General features: G+C 34.4%; 1 protein-coding gene across 1 annotated transcript; it reads right to left on the bottom strand.

Annotated features, from left to right (window-relative positions):
- Positions 1-515: 515 nt before the first annotated feature.
- Positions 516-8,343, bottom strand: FGB (fibrinogen beta chain). The gene is made up of 9 exons (XM_025439222.3): positions 8,205-8,343; positions 7,964-7,984; positions 5,394-5,585; positions 4,726-4,909; positions 3,561-3,788; positions 2,921-3,034; positions 2,429-2,554; positions 1,928-2,213; positions 516-1,150 (listed from the first exon to the last, which is right to left on the bottom strand). The coding sequence occupies exons 1-9, from the start codon at positions 8,307-8,309 to the stop codon at positions 919-921; spliced, it is 1,488 nt and encodes a 495-aa protein (XP_025295007.1). The 5' UTR covers positions 8,310-8,343; the 3' UTR covers positions 516-918.
- Positions 8,344-14,611: the final 6,268 nt, after the last annotated feature.

The following is a 14,611-nucleotide window of genomic DNA, read 5'->3' as shown; positions in this document are numbered from 1 at the left end:
GTAAGTTTCCATGAAAATCAGTGGCAGTGATGCTGCATTGGGGAAGGAGAATCTAGGGGTATGGGGTTGCCCAGGGCAGGTGGAGTCAAATGATGGAAGAATGGAAGATAAAGGAAGTATTGAATTGATATACTTATTTCTTGGGGAGAAGTTGCAAGAAAAGAAAGCCTATTTTTACTTTAGTTCTGATGTTACCACGTGAAAAACAAAGATCTAATTGAGGTCAACAGGCCTAAATTCCAGGGACAATAGGCAACATCTGTTTCCTACCCCACTATTCCTCCCAAAATACAAATGATGAAGACCGGACCCTGGTTGTCCTACTGGGATGTCTGATCCCAAAATCTTGCAAAATGGCAGTGTAGTGGTTTTTCCATGGTACAGAGCGAGATTTTGAATCTTCCTATGTTCAATGACAGTTTATTATCTATTTAAAGTTGTGATTGTTTCTGTTTTCTTACAAGTTCAAAGCCTAACTCATTGGTCATGTGGATTGCAAAATAAGAATACATTAATTTATTGTAACAGAGACTGGTTTAATTAATAAATCTTTTTGAAAGTTTTTTCATGTGTGACAGATCTTAAGTAATTAGTCTTTAAAGTGGACTTCTGAACAAGGACAGAGAATTCCTCTTCCTAATTTGAAACTTTCTACAATCAACTGAAATTGAAATTACAAACACTCTTCACAATTATCGTTTGAGTTAGTTCTTGATCAGATACTATAAATGAAAATACAAAAGAAACTCATGTGCCATTTTTAATGTCATTTAGCCTAAATACTTTTCCCAAAAAGTCACACTCACAATTCTTTGATAGTTTTAGGGGGATACAATGTGTGAAAGAATATTCCAATGACATAATATATAAAAACGTTGTTACATATAGAAGAATAAAAATAATCTATGTTTTTGGGGGTTATTGCCGTGGGAAGAAGGGTCTGATCTTCATAGACATCTTCTTCATTGAATACCAGGACCCCTTCCAGTTCATCCATACCACTCCATCATCTGTGCCATGTTTTGCCATGTCCCAGCTGTAATGTCCACCCCAGTAGTATCTGCCATTTGGATTGGCTGCATGACATCTATTATACCACCATCCACCACCATCTTCTCTAGCACACTGTTTTTTGGGATCTGTAGTTATCCTGAAAGGAAATGTTTGGGATTATTAGAACTGCAGTGCTATCGAGTTATTCTTTGCAAAGCACCCGCAGAAGAGTGCTGTGTGCAGTACAGGTTCTATAAGTAAAGTCAAACTAACACGCAAAAGGCCTTCTCCGCCCTATAGCAAGAAAGAGATGGGTTCAACTACATTTGTTTCTTTAGACTGACATATCAGTTTTCAGCTCCACTAGTAGAACCCTGGAAAACAAAATGAAGGTTCCAACATCCACGTTGGAATATACAGATAGAGAAATTTATCTAAATGCTCATTACTCAGAAGGCAATTGTGCTGTAGTTTGAGGTCTACCTTTTATCATTCTTTTTTTTTTTTTTTAAGATTTTCTTTATTTATTCATGAGAGACAGAGATAGAGAAGTGGAGACATAAAGGCAGAGGGAGAACCAGGTGCCATGCAGGGAGCCCGAAGTGGGGACTCGATCCTGGGACTCTGGGATCACCCCCTGAGCCAAAGTCAGACACTCAACCACTTAGCCACCCAGGCATCCCCACCTTTGATTATTCTATGACCTTGGGTAAATTACTTTGTCTCTCTAAACTTCATCTGTCAAGTGAGAATAATAATGACAACCTTATAGCAGAAATGGTTTAAAGTGACATATGAAGAGCTCAGTATGGTGGCTAAGGCCCAGGAAGCACCAAAGAAATGATTGTCATTAATAACATGAGCTACCATTAATAGCTCCAATCACAGCATCCATGGTGGCTTTTAAAGCAGGGGGGGAAGACACCATACATACCAGCCATCATTGTCTCTGTCGTACGTGCTGAAATACATGCCGTTGTGGATGGTCATGGTTTGGTTCTCTCCAAACAGTTGAGAAGCTCCTTCTATGAGGGCATTGCCAGCTGTTCCCTTATATTTGCTCACTGAGAGTTGGTATTTGTTGGCCTCATTCTGCATAGTGAATCCTCCATAGAGGGCCTTCACCTTGTCGCCTTTCCAGTCCTCCATTTCAATCAGAAGTTCCGTGGGTCCCATGTTGGTAAGCTGGCTAATTTTATCATTCCCAAGCCAATATTCACCTATAGGAAATATAAAATATAAAATCTCACCAAAAATAACACCTTTGGAAATTAAAAACTGCCTTTCTTCCCTTATCTTTAGTTTTCACATTCTTTTTGTAAACTCCTCCTATCCTCCTAAAACTCCTAAAAATAGATTCTCAACGCTGTGTTTTCTAAGCAGAAATAAAAAAACTTTTCAACAGGATGTTTTATTTTGTACTCCCAGTTTTTACCTGGTAGACCACAGTATTTTTTCCCATCGGCACTGGTTGCAATATTTCCAAATCCTTGTTTATATGGATCCCACGTCCTGCCAAAGTCAACGCTACCATCTTGACGGTTCTGAATCACTGTCCATCCTTTGGGTGAAAGAAACAAACATGCCACATATTAACCAAAAACAAATAATCTCACTTTGAGGAGAATGTCTCAATTCCTCACCTATTTAATTTACTTTATGCTCACCTATGTTTAGTGCTTCAAAATGGATACAATAAAGAAATAAATATATGAAAGGAAAACTTAAAATCTTTGGAGACTACAGGCACTTTTTTATCTTACTCCAAATTGTGAATCATAGATATTTTACAACCTTTAGAATATCAGGTTAAGTTCCAAATCAAATGGCTCATTGTGAGTTATGTTAAAGCTAGGTCTTATTTCTTGGCATTTTATGGTATCAAAATCATTACAGCATAATAGGTCAACCACTACCCAACACTTACCTCCACTGTCTGTGGTCATATCACAGTATACTCTGTATGGTGTGATAGAACTGTGAGGCTGAATGAGATACATTTCAGATGTTTCACCTCCATTTCTGATAATTTCCTCACATTCTGCAAACATAAAATAGCATATTATATTCAGGGAACTACAACATAATTCCTTGGTCTTTAGTCATCAATTTTATGAGATAACTGATTACACAGGTTACTGAGGAATATTTTATTTATGACATTTGAGAATAAATTATAGAAACTGAATTATCTTTTTACAAAACCAAACTCAGTTTTCAGCTCTATTACCCAAGGGGATGAAATAAGCCCTTCTCCAACCTTTATGTCCTAGGATATACATAACTTGCCAGAACACATGGGATGGGGAAACTCCTACACCCACCTATCTAAGCAAACATGTGCATTAGCCAGGTGGAGCTACCACCATGGTTACACTACATCCTGTTCATCAAAAACTGGCAAATACATTAGGCTAAGTCCGAACACGGCATGCTAGGGATATCTTCATGGTATTGCTCTAATGTCATTAGGATTGGTTGGGGAAGAGCCACTAAGCGTTTTGAAGTTCTTTTTTAGAGAGGATTTATTCTGGAACCCTCTGGAAATATGTTTATTAACTAGTTACCTTTGCCAGACACCACAGGAATATTGCAACTGACTGTGCATGGAGTGCGGCAGTATTCCATCTGAGCTGAGACATCAGATTCTAATTTTTGTATTTTGCTTCTCAAGTTTTCCAGGATTGCCCGGAGCACACGAAGGTTAGTTGGAATATTGCTGGTCACAGTCTCCTCTATATATAATTGGTGCTTTTCCAGCTCTGAGGAATACTCATTTATTGCATTTTCATTATCTGGAAAAAAAGAAATCACATAGGAATGGTAAACATTTTCTCCGAATAAAAAAACTAGGAGTACTCAAACATATAGTTGTGATTTTGATTTGCTGAGAATAATCTAATAGACACAGAACTAGTCAGGCAATCATGATATGTAATTGTACTTAGAGGAAACTATTTGGCCTGTGACATACACAAATTAACATAAAGTCTAACTATTACACTAGTAATTTACTTAGGAGTAAGCTAAAACTTATGCCTAATAAAAAATACAATAGGTTCTTTATTTCTCTGGTGAGGAGGAGAGGAGAAAGCAGTGTTTAGGCCTTCCATCTTTGAAGTTCAACATTGTGTGGATTGGATACACTTGATTTATTTATCCATCTCACATAAGTACTCTAGAGGCTTGAAATTTTCAAGAGGGATGTCATGATACCTTTGAAAAATGTCCTGAACTGGATAAACTACTCACTGGGATGCCTACAACAGGCTTACTCACTAGCTGATTCCTAACCATCCAGCCAACAGCATACAACATTCAGATCTCAGAGTTTAAAGATTTGGTAGTGCTATCTGCAATACAATTGAATGCATCATAGATTACCCTCTTATATTCAAAACCTGAAGTATGAAATTTATAAATACTAAATTTAACTCTGAATATTGTCTTCTGATTCACAAATTTCTTATAGAATGAAAATAAGAACTCATGGTGAATTTGTTCTCATAGAAAATGTGTCTAGCTAAGAAGTGCTGAACGGAGCCTACATGGCAAGCTGTGGGTAAAGGTGGTTAAGTGAGAAGCTTAGAGTAATCAGGCTCATACTAAGAGCAGTGGGAGCTATTTGGACTCATCTAGAAATGTTGGACTTCCCAGAATCATGCATGCCCACAGCAGTCCAAGCAGTTCCAATTTTATAGGAGTATCAAAGATAAAATACAGGATTTCTACCTCTTATTTGCTTCTGCCTGTTTTTCCACATGTCTTTTAGCAGAGTTATATACTGAAAGGTGCTAGAAGAGGACTGGGACACAGACTCCACATTATTATTTAATTCATCTATACTTTTTCTGATTGGCCTTTCCTGTTTTACCAAAGTATCTTGCAACTGACATCCTGTAGGACACAACACTCCCTGCAAACAAAGAAGATAGCAGGCATTAGATAAAGGATTCAGATTATGAGTATTTGTGGAAACAGCACACAGTGAAAATTCAACGATATCATTAGCCATTATAAAAACTTGTAATTTAATTTTCTGTATGTCTGTCCCGAAAATCTAGAGTTCCCGTCATATTCCTATGAAGATTAAAATTAGTCCTTACCATAAAATAAATATAACTGGACTATGAAAATTTTACCATCTGACCAAATGTGGTGGGCAAAATACAAAGCTAAAAACAATATGCATGTGTCCTAATTTACTATCTTGGGATCATACTAAAGAAGACTAAGGAACCTTTAACCCAAGGCCCAATATGTTTTATAATTATTTCCAAAATAAAGGAACAAAATAATGATGATGATGTGGGTCAAGGCAACATTGGGAAGCCATGATGAGACCCATGGGACTCTCTGCATGGGAGACCCATCATGACAAGAAACATCAGTGCACTCACCAGATCTGGGTCAGCATGAAGACAGCCCCCAGCATCAGGGGCTTTTCTTTCTAATTTCTTTTGGCTGGCTACTGGTTTGACTGGACGAGCTCGATAGCCACCTCCACTGATGGGAGGGGGAGCAGGTCTCAGGCTGGGAGCCTCTTCCCTCTTCTTGTCAAGGGGCCGATGACCACGGGCATCCACAGTGGACTTCAGAGAAAGAAATAAAATGGAAAGTGTTATCATAGATATGACATGTAACTGTTCCAATACACTCAATTTATCATTTAGGTTATTGCATGATTAATGGTTTGCTTCTGGTCTATCAGCTGGCTAGTCTTTGTTGGTAAATAGGCTGCTTATGCATCTTCAGGAACGAGAGAAAGAAAAACTGCGTGAAAAGCTATTGCACCTGAGGGTGTTTTTAAAAACAAGCCTTCAATTAAAGCTGTATCAGATTATGAATAGTAATGACCTCAGATTCCTAATCAGATTCCTGATACATCAAATATATAAAATAGTAATATTGTCAGAATATTACTGTCAGAAGGAATATTGTCAAGCTATCTGGATTACTAAATCCCTGTAATCATTGTTCATTCTTTTCCCACGTTCAGTTTTTATGAATTGATTAAATTGCCTAACTCCTATATAATAATATTTAAGAAGCAATACAGATTTATTAAAAGTGAAATTTACTTGGGATTTATTTGTAATAAGACAATCTTTGACTCTAGCACATTTGAAGAGGAACAAGGTATTCTGGAGTCAGATGGCTTGGGTTCAAATCTTAACCCTACCACTTACTAGCTACAAAGTCTTGGGCAAGTTATTCTATCTGTGCTCCAGTTTCCTTATGTAAAATAGGGATAATAATAGTAACTGCTGTATAAGATGATTGTAAGGATTAAATGGCATTTCATATGACACCGTCCAAAGAGCACATGACACATAGGAAGTACTCTTTATTTCTATTGCAATAGCATATGATGGATACTAGAGTTTAAATGGCTTCTCCACTAATTTCAATATTATTTTGTATCCACAAAATTATTTCTTAAGCCATTCTCTTGAAATTTCCTACATGATTTCTTTATCAAACACCATAATTTTCTCATATTTAAAATAATTCTCAAGGTTTATGGTTAAAATTATTTGCTAACTTAAAAATATTACATTCAAAGATAATGATGTGGAAAATATACAATGCAGTGTAAAAGTGTTAGCTGGGATTAACTATATTGTCATGTGGTCTTTGTCAGCAATTACACTTTTAGGGGCTTAATTACAATAACAATGACTAGATTTGAAGCAAAGGCTAAACTCTGCAGCTATTTTGTGAGCCTAGAAGTCATGCAATGACTCTATTTTGAATTTTACTGTAATTTATTCATTAAGCTAAAATAATATTTAACATTTAGTGAGAATATGGTAGGCTTTAAACCCAGACAAGTTGTCTCCAGATCCCACCCTGCTTAATCACTACAGTATCGGGGTAAGTGCGATTGGAATAAAAATAGTAATACGTGAGGAGTTGGGGAAAATGTACATATTTCATGTGGTCCTGGTCTGTCCTACCAGGAATTTTATGAAATGTGATTCACTTGTTTGTTGCAAATCAAATTATAATAGAAGAAAAATATTTCCTTTCTATTTCAGAGTGCCATTAGTGAGGTAGCGTTGACGGTCTAGGTCTAGCATTACTACACATGGGAGATTAAAAATATTTAAAGAAATTATATGGATATTTAGGTTCGTGAAGATCATTTAGTGAAATAATTGAACTAGAAAATCCATTTGGGAGCCTAATCTAGTAAACTATCTCTGAAAGGATTAGCTTGTGAGTAGAAATGTTAAAGTGCTTAGCCAAGTATTTACCAAAGTTTACTCTTAAACACTCTTTACATTTTTCTTACCTAATGCAATTAATCAGACAACTATCTTTTTATCTGTGTGATTTGATAATTAAAACAATTTAGATTTCCCTTCAAATTCACCAAATGATCGGAACAAATCACTTCCTTTAAGTATTATTGTGTACTCTTATTTCCAGTGTGATGGACTATGTTATATATGAGAAATTTGATCATGATTCGTTTAAGAATAAAATAAAAAATTTTAAGTATTTATCTCCCTCAATGCATTTCTGTATTTTTGTTGTCTTCAAACCCACAGAAACAAATCAGCAAAAATAGTAGTTGAGGAAAAACTGTTCTACAAATGAATAAATTATACTGAACTATGTTTCATAACCATTAATAATAACAACAAATATTCCTTATGATTTATATTTTCTCACTTGAAAAAAAAACAATTATTTCATTTTCTATCACTGCACTTGGTCTATTCTGTTTTTAGATTAGTTTATAATTTTCACTCATAGGTCACCAATATATTTCAGGAGCTATATATTACTTTCCTTCACCAAACAATAATCTACCATAGCTTTTTTCTTTTAAAATACTGCTTTTTCATAACTTTATAGTCTGCAAAACTCTCATATTTGTCCTTATAGTTGCAATAACATATTGCTAGAATTAAATCAAAATCACAGTACTCAGGATAACAAGTGAGAAAAACTATCTTACCACAATTCTCTCTTCTTCATCCTGGGAAAATAAAGGTAAAGAAACAAAAAACAAGACATTATTATTTAGTTTTTATGTAAGAAATACTATGTAACATTCTTTAAATAAAATGGGCCCCTGAGATTGACATTCAGCTTCATAACTAAAATCAATGTTAATATCATTAAAATATTCACATGATTACATTATTATTTTTTATATTATAGTATTAGTAATAATATAAAAATTTAAAAATAGTCACCGTATCGTCATAATAGTGAGCTTGTGACTTAACAATAAAAACACACAATAGTAGCAGTAATAGATTCTTCATGCTTTTAAAATTTTTGAAGTTCCAGGAAACCATCCTTTGCTGGTGGACTTTACTGAGATCTTCAATCCTATATATAGCTGAGTCCTTTGTGAGGTATCACTTTAGCAAAGGTTACCTTTCTTAGTTAATATTTAATTTTTTGGTTCACTTGTTGGCTGAACCATTTTATCACTTAAGCAACATCTTCCCAGCAAGACTTATTTACTTGTCATACAGCTATTCTCTGTTGGCTGAATTTAGAAACACCAGAGTTCTTCAATTCATTTAATTGGACAATATGATGGAAAATTAGGACATTTCTCAAAGAGATGTGTATCACCTTTCCTGTAAATTAATGCAGATATTGTACAGGCTCACAAAGAATGTGTGAGGAAATAAATATTTTTCATCTAAACACAAAAATCTGGACCTACTCACAAGAAATCCACTAAAACTGAGTTCACTAAAAGTATAGCAAAACTGTTCATGCCTTGAGGCAATCAGGTAATTAAATTTCAAGAAGCCAATAAATTAAGAATAATATTATATCATCGTGTGTTTATCTTTTCTTTTAGACACTAATAAGAATAGTAAAATTTCAACTCATGCCTTATGCTCTGACAGACAAACCTCAAAAAGAAAATGTCAACTTCTTTTTGCTCTCGCTTCTTTCCACACTTTGTCTTTAGTAATAGACAAAGTTTTAAAATGTTCAAAACACTGCTAAAATAATTAAGAGACCACAGATTCCTAAATCAAAATCATTATTATTGTGATTGGGCACATAATTAACATTTTATTTTTACATTACATTATTTATATTTTACAGAATATTATGTTGTTTATAAAGACAATGTTATTTTACCATTAGTGAAGCCTTCATACATATTTCAAATAGAGGCTCAGACACTAAATGTGGTCCATTTCCTATCATTATTTCTTGTAAGCCATCAAATTCCTGTCTCTCATCTTTTTATTTATTTGTTGCAATCAGGATTAGCAACTCCTACAAGAATCAATGAGGAACTCAAAGTCAACAACACAAATCCCAGCAAGTGTGTTGCTTTGTAGTATTTTCTATGTGTGTATGTGTATTTGGTATGGAAAGTGAAACATTCTCATGGCATTTACAAAATAATTTTTTGAAAGATAGCAGGTTATCTGCTAAATCAGGAGAGTGTGTTTTCAATCGAAGTATGGTTCACATATACTATAATATTAATTTCAAGTATGCAATATATTAATTCTACAATCATATACATGTTAGGAAATGCTCACCACAGTAACCACCTGTCACCATACACAGTTATTATAATATTATCAATTCTATTCCCTATGTTGTACGTTTCATCCCCATGACTTAGTTTATAATGCAAGTTTGTGCCTCTTATTCCCTTCACCTATAAATCATGCTTGGAAGCAGATTCTTGATAATGGTATGAGACCCATGAAATTACTTTCTTCTCTTGCCTGCAGAGATTGCATTCCCAAATTCCTTTAACTCAAATATATAGAAGCAAAGTATTGAGTTTTAATTAAGTAAATTATTTCCCTGGATTTTTCCAAATTTGTGTACCATTAATTAGTACTGAGTAAATATTGTATTTTAAGATCAGCTTAGTTTTAATTTTTCTTAGAAGAATACATATCTGACCATAAAAGCAAATTATGTGTGTATTAATTAAAATAAGATGCGAGAACATTTCTCTTCAAAAAGTAACTGTGTAAAAGCTCATTTTAATGACCTGGATGGGGTCTTATGTTAATGATGTCAGATTCCTGCTGATTTGAAAAGATTGATATGAAAACATACAATTTTTTGAGGTAACATTATCATATTATTACTTCATTTTCAAGCCCTGAAACTAGCAACAGAACCATTATTTAATTTTCAGAAGTTTGTTAATTTTCAAGTTTTTTCTGTCATGTAACAAAATTGTATAACATTAAAATGAAAATTCCTTTAAATTCCCACCTTTTTCTACTCTGGCATTCTTGCTATCATCAATAGGAAGGTGGAGGATGGAAATTACTAGAATGTATGTTCTATAGGAGTAGAGACTTAATGTTCATTTCACATATAGTTCTTGAAAGCCTTTTATGTGACAGGTAGTGTGCTAGAGGTTGGGGACACATTTGTGAGCAGGATCGACATAGCAGGCATTCAATAAAAAAAAAAAAAATCGTAGAATGAATGAGTGAACTAACCTTTACTGAAACATGCCTCAGAAGCCAAGTCCTGATAATCATTTATCTTACTTAATTCTTGAAACCATTAAGTTCTTTGGTGATGAAACGGAGGCTCTGAGAGGTTAAGTAAACTACCCAAGGCATACGGGTAGTAAATACCACCAGTACCAGGACTTGACCAGGACTGTCTGAGCCTACAGTCCATGCCCTCTGCCCATTATGCCATATTGCCCAACAAAATATAAACATTATAAAGAATCTACCAGTAGCATTTTGGTTTGTTTGTTGTTGTTATCTTGGCCAGCCCATTGTCTTGGGGCTATACTGTCTTAGACCGGCACCCTCATTCTTAGCCTTTATTTGCACCCTGATAGGTGGGTGTGGGTGTGGCTATTCATGTTTGTATGAAAAGCATAACCAATGCAGTGATAACAACTGTGAGCTTTTTAAATTCCAGGTCTTATTAGATATTTTTTTCCTACTGAGTTACATACAGCTACACTAACACTCAAAAATGCCTAATATTACAAAGCAAATTATCATATTTTCAAAGAGAAAAATATATTTGCAGATATTCTGCTTATAAAAATACATACTTTAAAAAATGTTGATGCTATTGGTGGAGGAGGAAGGGAGTACTATTTGTTCAGTTATATTTTCGGTCAATAGTGCTGAGTGTTCTTCCTATTAGCTGATATCGTTACATAAATCAAGGATAGTAAATCAGTGACAGAGATTACAGATAATCTGTCCTGCCTGGAAGCTCTGTGGCATGAAGGGCAGACATGTGGGTGCTGATCGTCAATGCACTAGATAAATAAAAACTTTTATTTTATTTTGGAGTATTTTAGTACATGTATTTCACTATTTCCCGAATTAAAAATATTTTCCATAAAAGGTACTCAGGATTGAATTAATGGCATAGCAGACATTTATTTTTGACTTTTCCAATCCAAGAATAACTGTCTATTTTCATTGATTTAGATCTTTTTTGGGGGGGTGTCCCTTAAATATTTTTCTAGGTCTTGCACATTTTTCATGTTTTGCTGTTATAAATAAGATGATTCCTGCCATTATATTTTTTAACTGTGTATATGAGAGCTATTGAATGCTTCATACTCCACTCTCTTAGAGAATTATCTTGTTGTTTCCAATAGTTTTTCCAGTTGATTTCTTCTTTGCTTGTTTGTTTTAGGTATGCAATTGTGTCATTTGTAAATACGCGTAGCTTTACTTCCTTATTTCCCATGTTACACGGGTATTTCTTCTTTTGTCTAACCTCATGACTAATATTTTCAGGAAAAATTAGGTGGGGATAATAATAGTGATAGCAAGAATTCTTGTTTTGTGGCTAAGAGAATGTTCCTAAAGTTTATCTAAAAACATAAAGCTAGCTTTTGATAGGCTTTTTTTTTTTTTAATCTTAAAAGTGCCTAAATTACGGTGTAAAAGTTTCAAATAGGGCAGCCCTGGTGGCGCAGTGGTTTAGCGCCGCCTGCAGCCCAGGGCACGATCCTGGAGACCCTGGATCGAGTCCCAGGTCGGGCTCTCTGCATGGAGCCTGCTTCTCCCTCTGCCTGTGTCTCTGCCTCTCTCTCTCTCTGTCTCTATGAATAAATAAATAAAATCTTTAAAAAAAAATAAATAAAAGTTTCAAATAATCAAAATGTCTTAATCCTCTTAATTATTGATGTCAGGAAGTTTTTCTGCTAACTAAGCTAAGTTTTTAAAAAGATATATTTTTAAAAAAATAAAAAGATATATTTTTACAAATAAATTAGTATCTTTTAATTTAATGTCAGAACTAAACTAGATAAACTAGATAAAATGTGGTACTAACTTATCTAAATATAGCGGAGAATAATTCATTTTCAGAAAATTTATAATGATCAGAAAGACAGACTATCCTCATACAAACAATTCTCTGCCTTACATACAGGAAAGGGTTAAGGTTAAATTAATTATTGTTGAAATAGTAGTATCTGTTCAGGAGTGAGCACACAATATACACACACAATACAATTACGTACAATATTTTTCACGACAGATTTAATACTTGCAACCCCACATCAAAATTAAGGTCTCAGTGCCTTCCATCCCCACGTTTAAGTGTCTACAACTTAACACCTTACTTATTCAATCATTCAATGAATATTAAAAGCATACCAGTTTTGCAGGTTATCCAGATACGGGGTGTGTGATAATTTCACACCACACTCACCCCATATATCAATTGGAGAATACAGATAATTAAACAAATATTACCATCAAACATGGTAGTATATGAACTCAGCTGAGACAACTAGAAATGTCACATTGCTATTTTTTCTGTGTCAGCAAAAACACTGACACAGTTTTGCAAAACAGAAACAAGATAAATTATGAATTGTGATCATGTTCAATACGACACCTGTTTTTGTAACATGGGATGAGACTTCACAAAGTAGGAGCAAAAACTGAGATAAGCAATACAACTGGAAATGCCACACTGCTATTTTTTCTGTGTCAGCAAAAATACTGACACATTTTTGCAAAATAGAAACAAGATAAATTATGAATCCTGATCATGTTCAATACGACATCTGTTCTTGTGACATGGGATGAGACTTCACAAAGTAGGAGCAAAACCTGAGATAAGCAACACTTCCCTCCTCTCTGTCACACATACACACCCTTAACTAAGATATTTATAACTGACAGTGCAGCTTTATTATGTCCCAGGCCTTTCCAGGCATTGATTGGAAAAATAGCTCCCTCACTGTCTCCTTTGGTTCCAGAAGCTGTCCTCTTAACTCTATTACTAAGAATCACTTGCTAACAGTACCTCAGCATTTGGGCTCATTCTTAGCATTGTAATAAAGACCGAATCCTGGAAGAAAGGCCCAAGTATTCTTTTTAACTGGTTCTGACCTTAGAAGTCAAAAAAGAAATGATAACTTCCACCATCCCTCCCTTCTGAATTAGAGAAGAACTACAAATCCATAGTTCATAAGGAAAAGGACAGACTTTGTCAAACAAGTCTACAGAATATTGTATGAAAAGAGTAGTTAGTGTCTGCAGAGATTATATTTAGCCTTCTAAACTGAAAGAAACAAGACGAAATAATATTCATCTTTTTATGAGTATAAAAATGAGAAAACACTTTTAATGAAAAACCTGATAAAAAGATGAAAAGGACACTAAATCTATAATCGTGTGACCCCCCTCTCACTTATTTAAGGACAAACAAAAGACACAAGTATTTGAAACAGAATGAAGGGATCTCATATCCTGGAGAGTTTAAAAACAAACAAGCAAACCTAGATTAACTAATAAAAAGAGGCCCTTCCTTAAAATTTGTACTATTGGTTTTACACAAAGTTCATATTTACATTAATAAATTATTCACCATACTTTAGGTGGTGAACTCCTGTCCTTAGAAAGATAAGGGAAAACCCTCATTAGGAAAATCCTCCTATCATCAGAAAGAGCAGTAGTGACCTCTACTGCTGGAATAAGGCAGCTCTGAGTGTCCACCAGGACAGAGGTTCTTAATCTTTCCAACGTCCTAGATTTTTTTAGGAATCCAAAGAAATCTATAGATTCTTTCACCAGATAATGAAACAAACAAAACTCAGATTCTGGTATAAATATAAAATTTTCATACAACATAGGTAATTCATAGATCCATGAGCTACATAATTGGGGAGCTCTATCTATCTAAAACTTTTGGGTAGATAATATAATTCTACAGATTCAAGAGAACTTTTTAAAAGAAACATAGTCTAGTGCAATTTATCTCAACTATTACAATGTTTGATGAGTCTGGGTTTATACAATTCTTTCCTGGATGATTAACATGTTAACAGGCCCAACTAGACAGTTATTATATTGCCATAGATATATTAGAATCTTGTTTACATTTCTATAATTTCATCACCTTTAAAAATAGTATTCTTTTCTATAGTTATCACTATCTATGAGGAAGTTAAAATATGATGTAGGTTCCCAAGTACATATTGCACCATTATAGAATCTCTTTATGAGGCCCACCACCAGTGGCTACTGCTGCAGAAACTCAGTAGGCCAAACTCACTCAAATTCAAACACGATTGTATTTTCAAGTAGAAACATGACCTTAATGTTTTTGATTAATTAAGAATCAATGTACATCCAATGAGATTAGC

This window comes from Canis lupus, chromosome 15, assembly GCF_003254725.2.
Source record: "Canis lupus dingo isolate Sandy chromosome 15, ASM325472v2, whole genome shotgun sequence".
Classification (NCBI taxonomy): Eukaryota; Metazoa; Chordata; class Mammalia; order Carnivora; family Canidae; genus Canis; species Canis lupus.
Note: the sequence above shows the minus strand (reverse complement) of the source record. Positions and strands in the feature narration are given on the sequence as shown.